Source organism: Mugil cephalus, chromosome 20 (assembly GCF_022458985.1).
Source record: "Mugil cephalus isolate CIBA_MC_2020 chromosome 20, CIBA_Mcephalus_1.1, whole genome shotgun sequence".
In the NCBI taxonomy this organism is placed as follows: domain Eukaryota; kingdom Metazoa; phylum Chordata; class Actinopteri; order Mugiliformes; family Mugilidae; genus Mugil; species Mugil cephalus.
In genome coordinates this window covers 311,784-323,345 of record NC_061789.1, presented here as the reverse complement: position 1 = coordinate 323,345, position 11,562 = coordinate 311,784, and the positions used below count along the sequence as shown (strand labels likewise).

At 46.4% G+C, this 11,562-nt stretch overlaps 2 protein-coding genes across 2 annotated transcripts; both read left to right on the top strand.

The window, feature by feature from the left end:
* The first annotated feature begins 573 nt into the window (after positions 1-573).
* Positions 574-2,142, top strand: ndufab1b (NADH:ubiquinone oxidoreductase subunit AB1b). Its single transcript, XM_047571323.1, has 5 exons — positions 574-780; positions 1,325-1,444; positions 1,520-1,607; positions 1,745-1,840; positions 1,916-2,142. The coding sequence occupies exons 1-4, from the start codon at positions 613-615 to the stop codon at positions 1,834-1,836; spliced, it is 468 nt and encodes a 155-aa protein (XP_047427279.1). The 5' UTR covers positions 574-612; the 3' UTR covers positions 1,837-1,840; positions 1,916-2,142.
* Positions 2,143-4,388: 2,246 nt separating this feature from the next.
* On the top strand, positions 4,389-11,489 carry znf598 (zinc finger protein 598). Its single transcript, XM_047571812.1, has 11 exons — positions 4,389-4,628; positions 5,456-5,568; positions 6,084-6,213; positions 6,943-7,154; positions 7,234-7,454; positions 7,535-7,628; positions 7,949-8,190; positions 8,843-9,853; positions 10,006-10,174; positions 10,252-10,399; positions 10,841-11,489. The coding sequence occupies exons 1-11, from the start codon at positions 4,455-4,457 to the stop codon at positions 11,207-11,209; spliced, it is 2,883 nt and encodes a 960-aa protein (XP_047427768.1). The 5' UTR covers positions 4,389-4,454; the 3' UTR covers positions 11,210-11,489.
* The last annotated feature ends 73 nt before the right edge of the window (positions 11,490-11,562 follow it).

Below are 11,562 nucleotides of genomic sequence, written 5' to 3'. Positions count from 1 at the left end.
AAACTTAAGTTATTGTAACTGCCTTATAGTTCAGGAGGAGAATAATGTTGGGAACAAAGGTTGCTCTCCTCCTCTCGATCTTACAGACCAGACAACAGAACCCGAGACCAGATGACAGACGCTCAAATGCTGGAACAGAGTGTAAATCAAAATTTTCTATAACAGTGTACAATCTATCTGTCTGGGGGTTGTCAAATAACACTTCTCTCTTATTCCATTTAAGACAATATATATATATATATATATATATATATATATATATATATATATATATATATATATATATATATATATATATATAAAAACATAAAATATATAAAAACATAAAATAAATTAAAACAAGAAATAAATTGAAACAGAAAATACATTTAAAAAATAATAAAATCAAAAAAATAAATATTTCATGGTCTGTTCAACCTATAAATTGAATCTAGTTCACATTTAAAAATGAATATTTAGTAAATAACAGAAGTAAATTACAGTGTGTTGAGTGGTGCGCATGCGTACTGCGGGTTCCTTCTTCTTCTACGCTTTTTTGCTGTAGTTCCAGTAGTCTCGCGCTCTCTCTTCTTCTACGCTTGTCAACTGTAGCTCCAGTAGCTTCTCTCCGTCATGGCGGCCCGTGTCCTGCTGCAGTGTGTCCGCTCCTTCCCCCGGCCCTCGCTGAGGCTCTGCCCCGGTAACTTCGCACTCAGAGCCGCTGCTCCCACGGCGGCTGCTCACCGACCTGTGTCGTTCGCCGCAGCCGCCCGGAGGACGCGGTGGGTCGGCCAGAGCCCGGTGAGTGTCCGCTAACATTGAGCCGTCGTGGGCCGTGACCTACCGATGTCTTTCAGAGCAGGCAGGCTAAAGTATGCGGCTACATGTCCACGCTGCGATGCAGGGACTTTAATTAACTTAAAATTAAATAAAAGTGAGTTTGTAAAATCCGCCTGGACGCGTCCGAGCGTTTTATTCAGATGTTTATGTTGCTAGCTTGCTGGCTCGTTAGTTAGCCGAGTTCACACTGATACAGTTACACCACAGAGCTAAGTAGCTTAGCATCAGAGTTGTTTATATATCTAACTGTGAGGATGGTGTCATGCTACATGCTAACATTATGTATGAGCTACGCTTACAGCACACGAGTTGCTCTGTAGCTTTGATTGTAGCTTTCATTCATCCGTAGGTGCCTTGCTCAAGGGCACTTCAGCCACCACATAGAAGGGATTAGAACCTGTGACCCTGCGCCTCTACCCACTAGTGGACAATACATAGAGAAATAAACAGACCTGTTAGGAAGGAACCTGTGAATGGGATCTGACTTCCTCCTCCTCCTCTTCAGGCTTCCTCGCTGGGTGTGTTATGCCGACAGTACGGCGACCTGCCCCCCCTCACCCTAGAAACCATCAAAGACCGCGTCATGTACGTTCTCAAGCTCTACGACAAGATCAACCCAGAGAAGGTGAGTCGAGTTCAGTTTGATGAAGGTGAGCGAGGATGAGGAGCCTCTAACCTCCGTCCTGGTTTGCGTCCACAGCTGCAGACGTCCTCTCACTTCATGAAGGACCTGGGGCTGGACAGTCTGGACCAGGTGGAGATCATCATGGCCATGGAGGACGAGTTCGGTGAGTTTCAACTTGGAAACACTTCAGGATTTATTCAGGATTCTGTTCAGTAGCAGCTGTTTCATTGAGAGTTTGGTTGGAGGTATTTCCTGGTCTGTTTACAGGTCATTTATTTATTTTTTCCTCCTTTGTTTCAGGGTTTGAGATCCCTGATGCAGAAGCAGAGAAGCTGATGAGTCCTGAGGAGATCGTTCAGTACATTGCAAACAAGAAGGACGTCTATGAATAACCAGGTCAGTCTGTCGGATCTCACTGAAGAAGATGACGAAGATGATGATGGTACTGACTGGTTTTCTTCTTCCTTTTAGAGCTGGTGACCTTTCACCCCCCACACACACACACACACACACACACACACAATCACGACGTCCTGGCCTCGTCCGTCTCCTGCAGCCGTTTTGTGTTGGACCGTATTTAAATGTTCAGAGACGGAAAGTCGACGATATTAAAACAAGGTTTCATTTTTTTTTTTTTCCTGCGGATGTCTCGTTTCTCATGAGTAGATCAATAAATAAAGACAAATGTTTAAATTCCACTTCTTGTGCTGTCTGCCTTCTTCTCTGAGTGAAAACAATAAAAAGAACTAATCCAGGCCAATAAAATCAGTCCACCTAGTTTCTCTAGAGGATGTTGCATTTTATCCAGAGGAGACAGATGTTTGAGAGAGTAACAAACATCTGAGCATTTCATGAAATAAAATTGTTTTAAATGATTAAAAAAAAAAACATTTTATTCTTGCTAAAATCATGATTCAATTACAAACTACAATTAAAGTTTCATTAATTCAAATGTTTAATCGTGTTTTCAGCTATTTTGTTATTAATTCACCAACTAACCCCTCACATTTTAACTAAAAATACAATTACCATACATTGTCATCATGTTTATAACATTTTAAAACGTTAATATGTGGAGACTTTATATGAAACATCATTAAATATAAACATAATACTTTACATATCTGAAATTATTGATGCTTATGTTAAATTAATTTTATTATTATCTAATGAAACAGGTGGGACTCTGTCGACCTCTAGTGGTGACGGTCGGTTCCTGCAGCACAACTTCTCTTTTCACACACGATAAATAATCAGGACTTTAAAATTTCACGTATGTGTGAAACTGTGAAAGTCTGATCTGATGTGTTTTAAACACTGACTGGCCAAAAAAGAGTCTCCTTCACCTGCATGTAACTGAGCTCATAGTCCAGCGCCTCCTGGTGGATCATTAGTTCAACAAGTTATTTAAGACCAACTGATGCAATGAGGAGCTTCTCATCTCTTCAACAACCATGTGGAAAGACACAGAAGATGTTAGTCTGGTGGAGGAGATGTTAGTCTGGTGGTGGAGGAGATGTTAGTCTGGTGGAGGAGAAGATGTTAGTCTGGTGGAGGAGGAGATGTTAGTCTGGTGGAGGAGGAGATGTTTGGGGGGTTTGTCTGGTGGAGGAGAGATGTTAGTCGGGTTTGGAGGAGGAGATGTTAGTCTGGTGGAGGAGATGTTAGTCTGGTGGAGGAGATGTTAGTCTGGTGGAGGAGGAGATGTTAGTCTGGTGGAGGAGATGTTAGTCTGGTGGAGGAGGTAGAGATGTTAGTCTGGTGGAGGAGATGTTAGTCTGGAGGAGGAGATGTTAGTCTGGTGGAGGAGGAGATGTTAGTCTGGTGGAGGAGATGTTAGTCTGGAGGAGGAGATGTTAGTCTGGAGGAGGAGATGTTAGTCTGGTGGAGGAGATGTTAGTCTGGTGGAGGAGGAGATGTTAGTCTGGTGGAGAAGGGTCAAATCATTGGCTGCATCAAACAGAGGAAACATCTAGAAACTACTAAAACTGGCTTAAGACCTTTATTCCAGACTGGAAGGATCGTGGAGAACCATGGTCTGCTATGACTGTGGTGTATTATAATACATAGAGAGAGTATAAAAGGTTAAAGTCAAAGAGAAGTGAGAATATATTAGGGTTTCTGTGCTGATAGTTATATAGATTTGTATGTAGGTGTAGGTATTAGGTGTAGGTATTAGGTACACCCTGCTAGTAAAAGGTTGGACCCCTTTTGCCTTCAGAGCTGCCTTAATTCTTGGTGTCTTACTTTCAACAAGGTGTTGGAAACATTCCTCAGAGGTTTTGGTCCATATTGACATGATAACATCACACAGTTGCTGCTGAAATCGAGACTCGTCAGACCAGGCAACGTTTTTCCTTCTTCTATTGTCCAGTGTTCTGTGTGAACTGTCTCAGTTTCCTGTTCTTAGCTGACAGGAGTGTCAGACCAGCCCGTCTGGCTCCAACAACCAGACCACGTTCAAAGTCACTTAAATCCCCTTTCTTTTCAATTCTGATGCTCGGTTTTAACTTCAGCAAGTTGTCTTGATCACCTCTTGATGAATACATGCATTGAATTGCATTGATTGGCTGATTAGCTATTTGTGTTAACGAGCAATTGAACAGGTGTTCCTAATAAAGTGACAAGTGAGTATATACATATATATTGTATGTTGTTTAATATTCTATCGTATAATATAATGAGTATATTAATTATATTGATGATGGGGTATATCATATATATATAATATAATTATGTATTACATATATGTATTATGTATGTATTGTGCATACGTGTATACGACTACAGTAGCTCCGTGCTATACACGTGGATAGCGGCCTGCGCTGATCTCTAAAACAAATGGATGGGCCTTAAACTCCGCAGCGGACACCGCTGCTGGTCTATCCTCATACTATACAGATCTACCAGGAGTCGTTAACGGGACTTCCGTCATTACGTCGTTACGTAAGCGGTTCAGCGGCGGAGCTCTACGGGTGGACCCTAGCTTGACTTGTGCCTTTTTCACGACATGGACCCGGCTACAACTAAAGACACCGAGAAGAACTGCGTCCTGTGCTGCCAAGACGTCGACATCTTCGCCTTAGGAAAATGCGACCACCCGGTTTGTTACCGCTGCTCCACCAAAATGCGGGTGCTGTGCGACCAGAAGTACTGCGCCGTCTGCCGGGAGGAGCTCGACAAGGTGCGGCTTCATCTGCTACTCGAGCCCGGGGATGGAGCTATCTAGGCCGCGACCTCCTGGTTGTGTTGTTTTAGAAAACAAATATTTATTTCACGACAGTTTTTCAGTAGGATTCATTATAAACAGGTACAAAATTGAAATATCAACAAGTAATTGCTCAGAATACTTTTTATCTTGACTGTCATTAGCATGGCTAATCTATCGTTAGAGTGGCTAAGCTAAGTTTAGCTTGTCAACTTCAGAGTTAGATAACACATATAAGACACGAGACAGAAGACATTTAAGACACGAGACATTATTTATTCATCCCACGTATAGAACATTTCCTTTTCACAATAGTGCGGAATTAGACCAGAATAAATACAAAAAACAATAACACATTTGAAAGAACATACAAAAAATATATATTTATATATATAGAGAGCAAAATAGAACTGTAGAGACATTTTCTGTATACAGCATGAAATGGTAGTTACATTTTCTAAAATTGGTAATGTAATATAATTACTAAGATTATAAATGTAGCTTTATTGCCCAGTGTGTTAATTTATGACTGCTAATTGTAGAACATCTGTACAGGTGAAAGAAAGGAGACATCTTAAGCTGTGAAGATGGTCATGATAACACAACACTCCTACACAAGTTAGACTCGCTGTCAACGCGGGTGGGGTGGGGTGGGTGTGGGTGGGATGGGGTGGGGCTAGTGTCTGGGGGTTAGTGTCTGGATGCAGTGAAAGATTTCATGTCCAACACATAAACCCTTTGCTCTTCCAGCTCGTTGTTGTGTTTCCTCCGTCCTCATGCTCCCACTGCTTTGTGGTTCTCAGGTGGTGTTTGTGAAGAAGCTGGAGGCCTATCAGGCTCTGCCCTATCAGCAGTTCCCCTGTGACAAGAAGCACGACATCTATTTCGGCGATGAGAAGATCTACAGTCAGTACAGGTGCTGGATGACCCCGCTCTTTGTGACTGTGTTATTATCTGCAGACCTGAATCTGAATTTGTTGATTAAAACATTTAAAAGTGTCAAGTCATGACACAAACCGAGTGGTTCCAGGTGCTGCGCTGTTAGATCCAGGAAAACGAATCTCAAGCAAAGACATATGAAGTGGTTTGGTTTCTCAAAGACATTTCACCAAAGTGTCGTCTTGTTTGCGGCTCCAGGTCCTAAGTTCCATGTCATTAACAGACTCTGGTCATGTGACCTTCAGGTGGACACCACCCACAGATAAACCTCAGCAGTTTATTCCCCACTAGTCATTCAGGGCTGAACGTTTCTACAGCTTTGTTTTTTGAAACTACAATGACAAGAACCCCCTCACACCTCCGTCCTTATCTTCCTGTGATTATTCCGCTCTGTGTTCTTACAGTTAATCATAGAATTAATTACACTGACACAGTGAAACCTTTGTCTTCTTCAGTGTGACTGAACTTCTTACCGATCTGTGTCTTTCTCAGACATCTGCTGCTGTCGGTCTGTGTCCGCTGTTCAGAGCCGAAGGTTTTCTCCAGGTTCGAGGAGCTGGAGCAGCACATGAGGAAGCAGCACGAGCTCTTCTGCTGCAAACTCTGCACAAAGCATCTCAAGGTAAACGACCAGGAGCCTGTAGACCAGTGATTCCCTCTGACCCCATAAAAACAGAGGGTAGGAATCGTTTTTTATTTATTGAAGATTGAACATAACGAACTGAACTGAATACGGGAGAATCATCAGTCATTCAAGGAGCTGCTCATCAGCACCAAACAGATCAGAACGACAAGCAGGGGGTCGATTTAACAGGCTGATTAACAGATGATTCATAAATAACAGGATCCTTCAACATATATACATAACAATCTGACATTTAATATCCCATCCAAACAAAATCCAAACACAAACCTCATATAAAGATGATGTGAATTCTGCTTGGGTCGAGCCAGATGAAACTTCAATTTAAGAAACTAAATTAAAACACTGCCCTCTTACTTATGGTTTTTCCTTTTAAAATAAAAACTGCAGTGGATCATTTTAAGATGTTATGGTGTGAGTGTTTGATATACAACGTGCAGAACACAACCAAAACCCAAATATCAAATGAAACAGTAAAGTACACAAGCAGTTAAGCTATTATTGAAGAATCTTTTGTAGCATAAAATCTGTCCATCTATTCATCTGTCCGTCTGTTTTCCTTTTTCCTAATTAATCTACTCAGGACGTCACAAACACATTGAATACTATCTGTTTCTGAAATGATGCTGCTGATTCCTGGTGTTATCTCGGGGAAGCAGAGCGGCACTGTGAGGGCGAACAGTCTTTAAATGCCTCGTTTCCCTCCAGATCTTCTCCCACGAGAGGAAGTGGTATAACCGGAAGGAGCTGGCGCGGCACCGAGCGCACGGAGACCCGGACGACACGAGCCACCGAGGACACCCGCTCTGCAAGTTCTGCGACGACCGCTACCTGGACAACGACGAGCTGCTGAAACACCTGCGCAGGGACCACTACTTCTGCCACTTCTGTGACGCAGACGGCTCTCAGGAATACTACAGGTGAGGACTCGTCTCCGTCCGGTGGTTCGGGTTCAGGTGAAGCGTGAAGTGACGCTGATGTTTGTGTCGGATCCTGCAGCGACTACCGGTACCTGAGCGAGCACTTCAAAGAGAGCCACTACCTGTGTGAGGAAGGCCGCTGCGCCTCCGAACAGTTCACGCATGCATTCCGCACCGAGATCGACTACAAGGCCCACAAGGCTGCAGCGCACAGCAAGAACCGGGCCGAGGCCCGACAGAACCGACACATCGACCTGCAGTTCAACTACGCCCCGAGGAACCAGCAGCGGAGGAACGATGGTCGGGTTCTAGACGCAGTGTTGTTGTTGTTGATCCGTGAACTGAATGTGATCTGGTTAATTAATTCTAAATGTCTTCAGGTCTGGTGACGGGAGACGACTACGAGGAGGTACGACACAACCGAGGAGGACGAGGGAGGCCTCAGGGAGGACAGAAGAGCTGGAGGTACTCGAGGTGAGTCCTCCTTCATCTCCACTTCATCTTCCTCTTCCCCTGTTCTATTTCCTCCTTCCCCTCCATCATCTTCTCCTACTTTCTTCTTCTTCAACTTGTTTATCATCTTCTTCTGTTCCTTCTCCTTCATTTTCTCCTCCTTCCCTCCATCATTTCTTTTTACTCTCCTCCTGTTTCTTCTATTTCCAGTAGATGTGATGCTCCTCTTCTTTATTTAAGTTCTACAGGGATCTGGATGGAATCTCGTTGTGTTTAGTTTCCTTGTCTCCATGGAAACGCAGTGGTTATGGGTTGTTGACTGGTGTGCGTGTTGTGTCCAGAGAGGAGGAGGACCGACAGGTGGAGGCAGCTCTGAGGGCGTCCATGATTAAGCACAGGCAGGAGGAGAGAGCGTCGCTGCAGGAGAGGAGCGCTCCCAAACACATCAGGACCGAGAGAACCGAGAGAACCGAGAGAACCGAGAGAACCGAGAGGGCCGAGAGAACCGAGAGGGCCGAGAGGACTGAGAGAACCGAGAGAACCGAGAGAACCGAGAGAACCGAGAGAACCGAGAAAGACGGACCATCACAGGAACCCAGAAAACCAGGAAACTGAAACCCTTTAAACCCATCATAAACCTTCCTTAACAGTCAGAACAAAGCCAGAACTTAATTCCTTAGAGACTTCCCTGTCAACTCATTTGTTCCTCCTCGTCACCAACAATGCAAGCTCAATCCCGGTGAACGAACGATTTCCTCAGCGTCTGGGCCACCGCTGTCTGTCCTGCCCCTACAGTCTGACGTGTTGTCCTCATGCAGTCTGTCCTGTTGTCCTCATGCTGTCTGTCCTGTTGTCCTCATGCAGTCTGTCCTGTTGTCCTCATGCTGTCTGTCCTGTTGTCCTCATGCTGCCTGACGTGTTGTCCTCATGCTGCCTGTCCTGTTGTCCTCATGCAGTCTGTCCTGTTGTCCTCATGCAGTCTGTCCTGTTGTCCTCATGCTGTCTGTCCTGTTGTCCTCATGCAGTCTGACGTGTTGTCCTCATGCAGTCTGTCCTGTTGTCCTCATGCTGCCTGTCCTGTTGTCCTCATGCAGTCTGTCCTGTTGTCCTCATGCAGTCTGTCCTGTTGTCCTCATGCAGTCTGTCCTGTTGTCCTCATGCTGTCTGACGTGTTGTCCTCATGCAGTCTGTCCTGTTGTCCTCATGCTGTCTGACGTGTTGTCCTCATGCAGTCTGACGTGTTGTCCTCATGCAGTCTGTCCTGTTGTCCTCATGCTGTCTGACGTGTTGTCCTCATGCAGTCTGTCCTGTTGTCCTCATGCTGTCTGACTGTTGTCCTCATGCTGTCTGTCCTGTTGCTGAAGGTTTTTATTGGTGTGTTCTGTGCAGGGTGAAACCAGCTCCTCCTCCAGCAGCTACAGCCGCTCTGAAGGAGGACGACTTCCCGAGTCTGTCCACCGCTGCAGCTCCGACCACCATGACGCCGGCGTACTCCGCCCCCCCGAGGAAGACGTCCTCTTTCCAGGAAGAAGACTTCCCCGCTCTGGTCTCCAGAATAAAACCCCACAGACCTGCAGCAGACGCCGCCTCCAGATCCGCTTGGTCCAACCACACTCCTGCAGCCAAACCCGCCGCTCAGCCTCCTCCCTCCTCCAGACCTCCACCTCCCCTCTCCTCCTCCGGCCCCCAGCTCCTCTCCTCCTCCACCACCTCCTCTTCCCGGAGGAGGAAGAAAGTCGGGGAGAAAGCGGCGTCCAGTCGTTCTCCTCCTCTGTCCGATGATGACGGAGGAGGACTGACGCAGCAGGAGTTCCGCTCGGTGCCCAACTTGTTGGACATCTCCTCCCTTCTCACCGGGAAGGGAGGCAACAAAAAACCCTCCCCCTCCACCCCCAGCTGCTCGGCCCCGCCCCCCAGCGCCGACCCCCCTGCCTCTAAAACCAGCAAGAAGAAGAAACAGAAGAACACAGCTGCTGCCTCCGCGTCTGCATCGTCGCCATCGCCGGGGAATTCCCTCTCAGTGGAGACGGCAGCGCAGAAGGAGAACGTCCCTGAGAAAACGTGGAACAAACCGCCGCCCAGCGCCGCCACGGCGCCACCTACAGGCACACTGGCTAACGGCTACGCGGAGAAACCACCAGCCGTTAGCAAAGAGAGCGCTGTGGTTAACCCTCATCCCAACACAGAGCCAACACTCGAACAAGAGGAAGAGTTTCCTGCCCTCACAACCAAGAAACCTCCCCCAGGTACAGAACCAAGGGACGAAGGGACGAAGGGACGAAGTCCATAAGTATCTTCTGTCCCTGTTTTCAGGTTTTACTCCCTGTGTAGGAAGTTGTCTGAGGAGCAGTTTAGCGGTTAGCATCTCGTTCTCTAAATCAGTTCATTCTTCTCTCAGGCTTCAAGACGTCTTTCCCAGTGAAGTCCTCCACTCCTCCTCCCCCCGCCGCCGTCATGCCTCCACCTCCTCCTGGTCTGGGCGTCTCCGGTCCTAAACCTCCGCCTGGTTTCACTGGAATCCCCCTCAACAGCAACGTGGTGGAGCCTTCCCCCTCTGCAGCCAACCTGTGAGCTGGTCTCTCTTCTCTAACTCACTTCTCTCTCATTCGACCTGGTTTTGTACTCAGGGGGTTTTATCTCTCAGGCCTCCGAAGGTGTCGAGCAGCGGTTACCTGGTTCCAGAGGACTTCCACCAGAGGAACCTGGAGCTGATCCAGTCCATCAGGAAGTACCTCCACAACGATGAGTCCAAGTTCAACCAGTTCAAAAACTACTCTGCTCAGTTCAGACAGGTACGAACCAGGAACTGTGCATGTTTACGTTTCTGTGGAGAAGATCCTCCAACCAACCGGGACTATTCTGGAGAGTTTAGTCTGAACCTGGGAGACAACGTTTAATGGAGATGCTAACAGCTAGCGTGTCTCTCTCTTAAACTAAACCATGTAGATCTCCAGTAGCATTAAAAGATTCACATATGTTGTTTTATATTTAGTGCTCACGCTGCTCTCGTCCTCGGGATGAAAGATATCGGCTAAAAGATTTATCCAATGAATTTGTGGTGGTAACAATAAAAATCCTGATAAAAATATTATAATTCCAGTCCATGTTTTTGAGCTCAAAGATGATACTTATTAAACCAGTTATAGTCAAATGAGCTGCTTATCTGCAGGTTTAAGTAGGAACCACTAGCGACCAATCAAACGTCTGAAATGAGTTGTCATGTTCCTCCTCAGGGAGTGATCTCGGCCGCTCAGTACCACCGCAGCTGCAAGGACCTGCTCGGAGACGACTTCAACCGCATCTTCAACGAGCTGCTGGTCCTGCTGCCGGACACCGGGAAGCAGCAGGAGCTGCTGACGGCCCACGGAGACTGCAAGGCCCTGGAGAGGCAGTCGGGAGGAGGAAAGAAGAGCAGGAACAAGAAGAGCGCCTGGCAGACGCCGGCCTCGCCCGCCAACACGGCCGCCGAGCTCGACTGCCACGTGTGCCCCACCTGTAGACAGGTACTGGCCCCCAAAGACTTCAATTCCCACAAGACCTTGCACATCAGGGAGAGCGAGGAGTTCCCCTCCCTGCAGTCCATCAGCCGAATCATCAGCTAGCCTCTCCACAGTCCGGCTGCTCCATTAAAACACACAATAAACAGTTACAGCGCCGTATTTATTTCACTGTAATTTTATTTACTATCAGCTGACGTCGGCCGTTAATTATTGAGTCCTTATCAGAATCAGCAGATTATGTTTTAATACTTTAAAATGAGTTCTTATTAAAGTCAGAGCGGCGTCTCAGGACCCTGAGCTCAGAGAGAACGAACTGTAGCGTCGGTTCAACCATCAAACAGCAGCTTTAGTCTGTGTCCAATAAAATTCATGTTCCCGTTCACACTGTGTGATTTTATTTTCCACTGAAGCTTTTTATACATTTTATTCACTCTTTCAGGGTTTAAACCCCACAA

Excerpts from the sequence above, each read along its gene's own strand:
- ndufab1b (XM_047571323.1), top strand. The coding sequence starts at position 613 with ATGGCGGCCCGTGTCCTGCTGCAGTGTGTCCGCTCCTTCCCCCGGCCC. Across the intron at positions 781-1,324 it reads GGTGGGTCGGCCAGAGCCCG|GCTTCCTCGCTGGGTGTGTT; the intron begins GTGAGTGTCCGC and ends CCTCCTCTTCAG. Across the intron at positions 1,445-1,519 it reads ACAAGATCAACCCAGAGAAG|CTGCAGACGTCCTCTCACTT; the intron begins GTGAGTCGAGTT and ends TTGCGTCCACAG.
- znf598 (XM_047571812.1), top strand. The coding sequence starts at position 4,455 with ATGGACCCGGCTACAACTAAAGACACCGAGAAGAACTGCGTCCTGTGC. Across the intron at positions 5,569-6,083 it reads AAGATCTACAGTCAGTACAG|ACATCTGCTGCTGTCGGTCT; the intron begins GTGCTGGATGAC and ends TGTCTTTCTCAG. Across the intron at positions 10,400-10,840 it reads ACTCTGCTCAGTTCAGACAG|GGAGTGATCTCGGCCGCTCA; the intron begins GTACGAACCAGG and ends GTTCCTCCTCAG.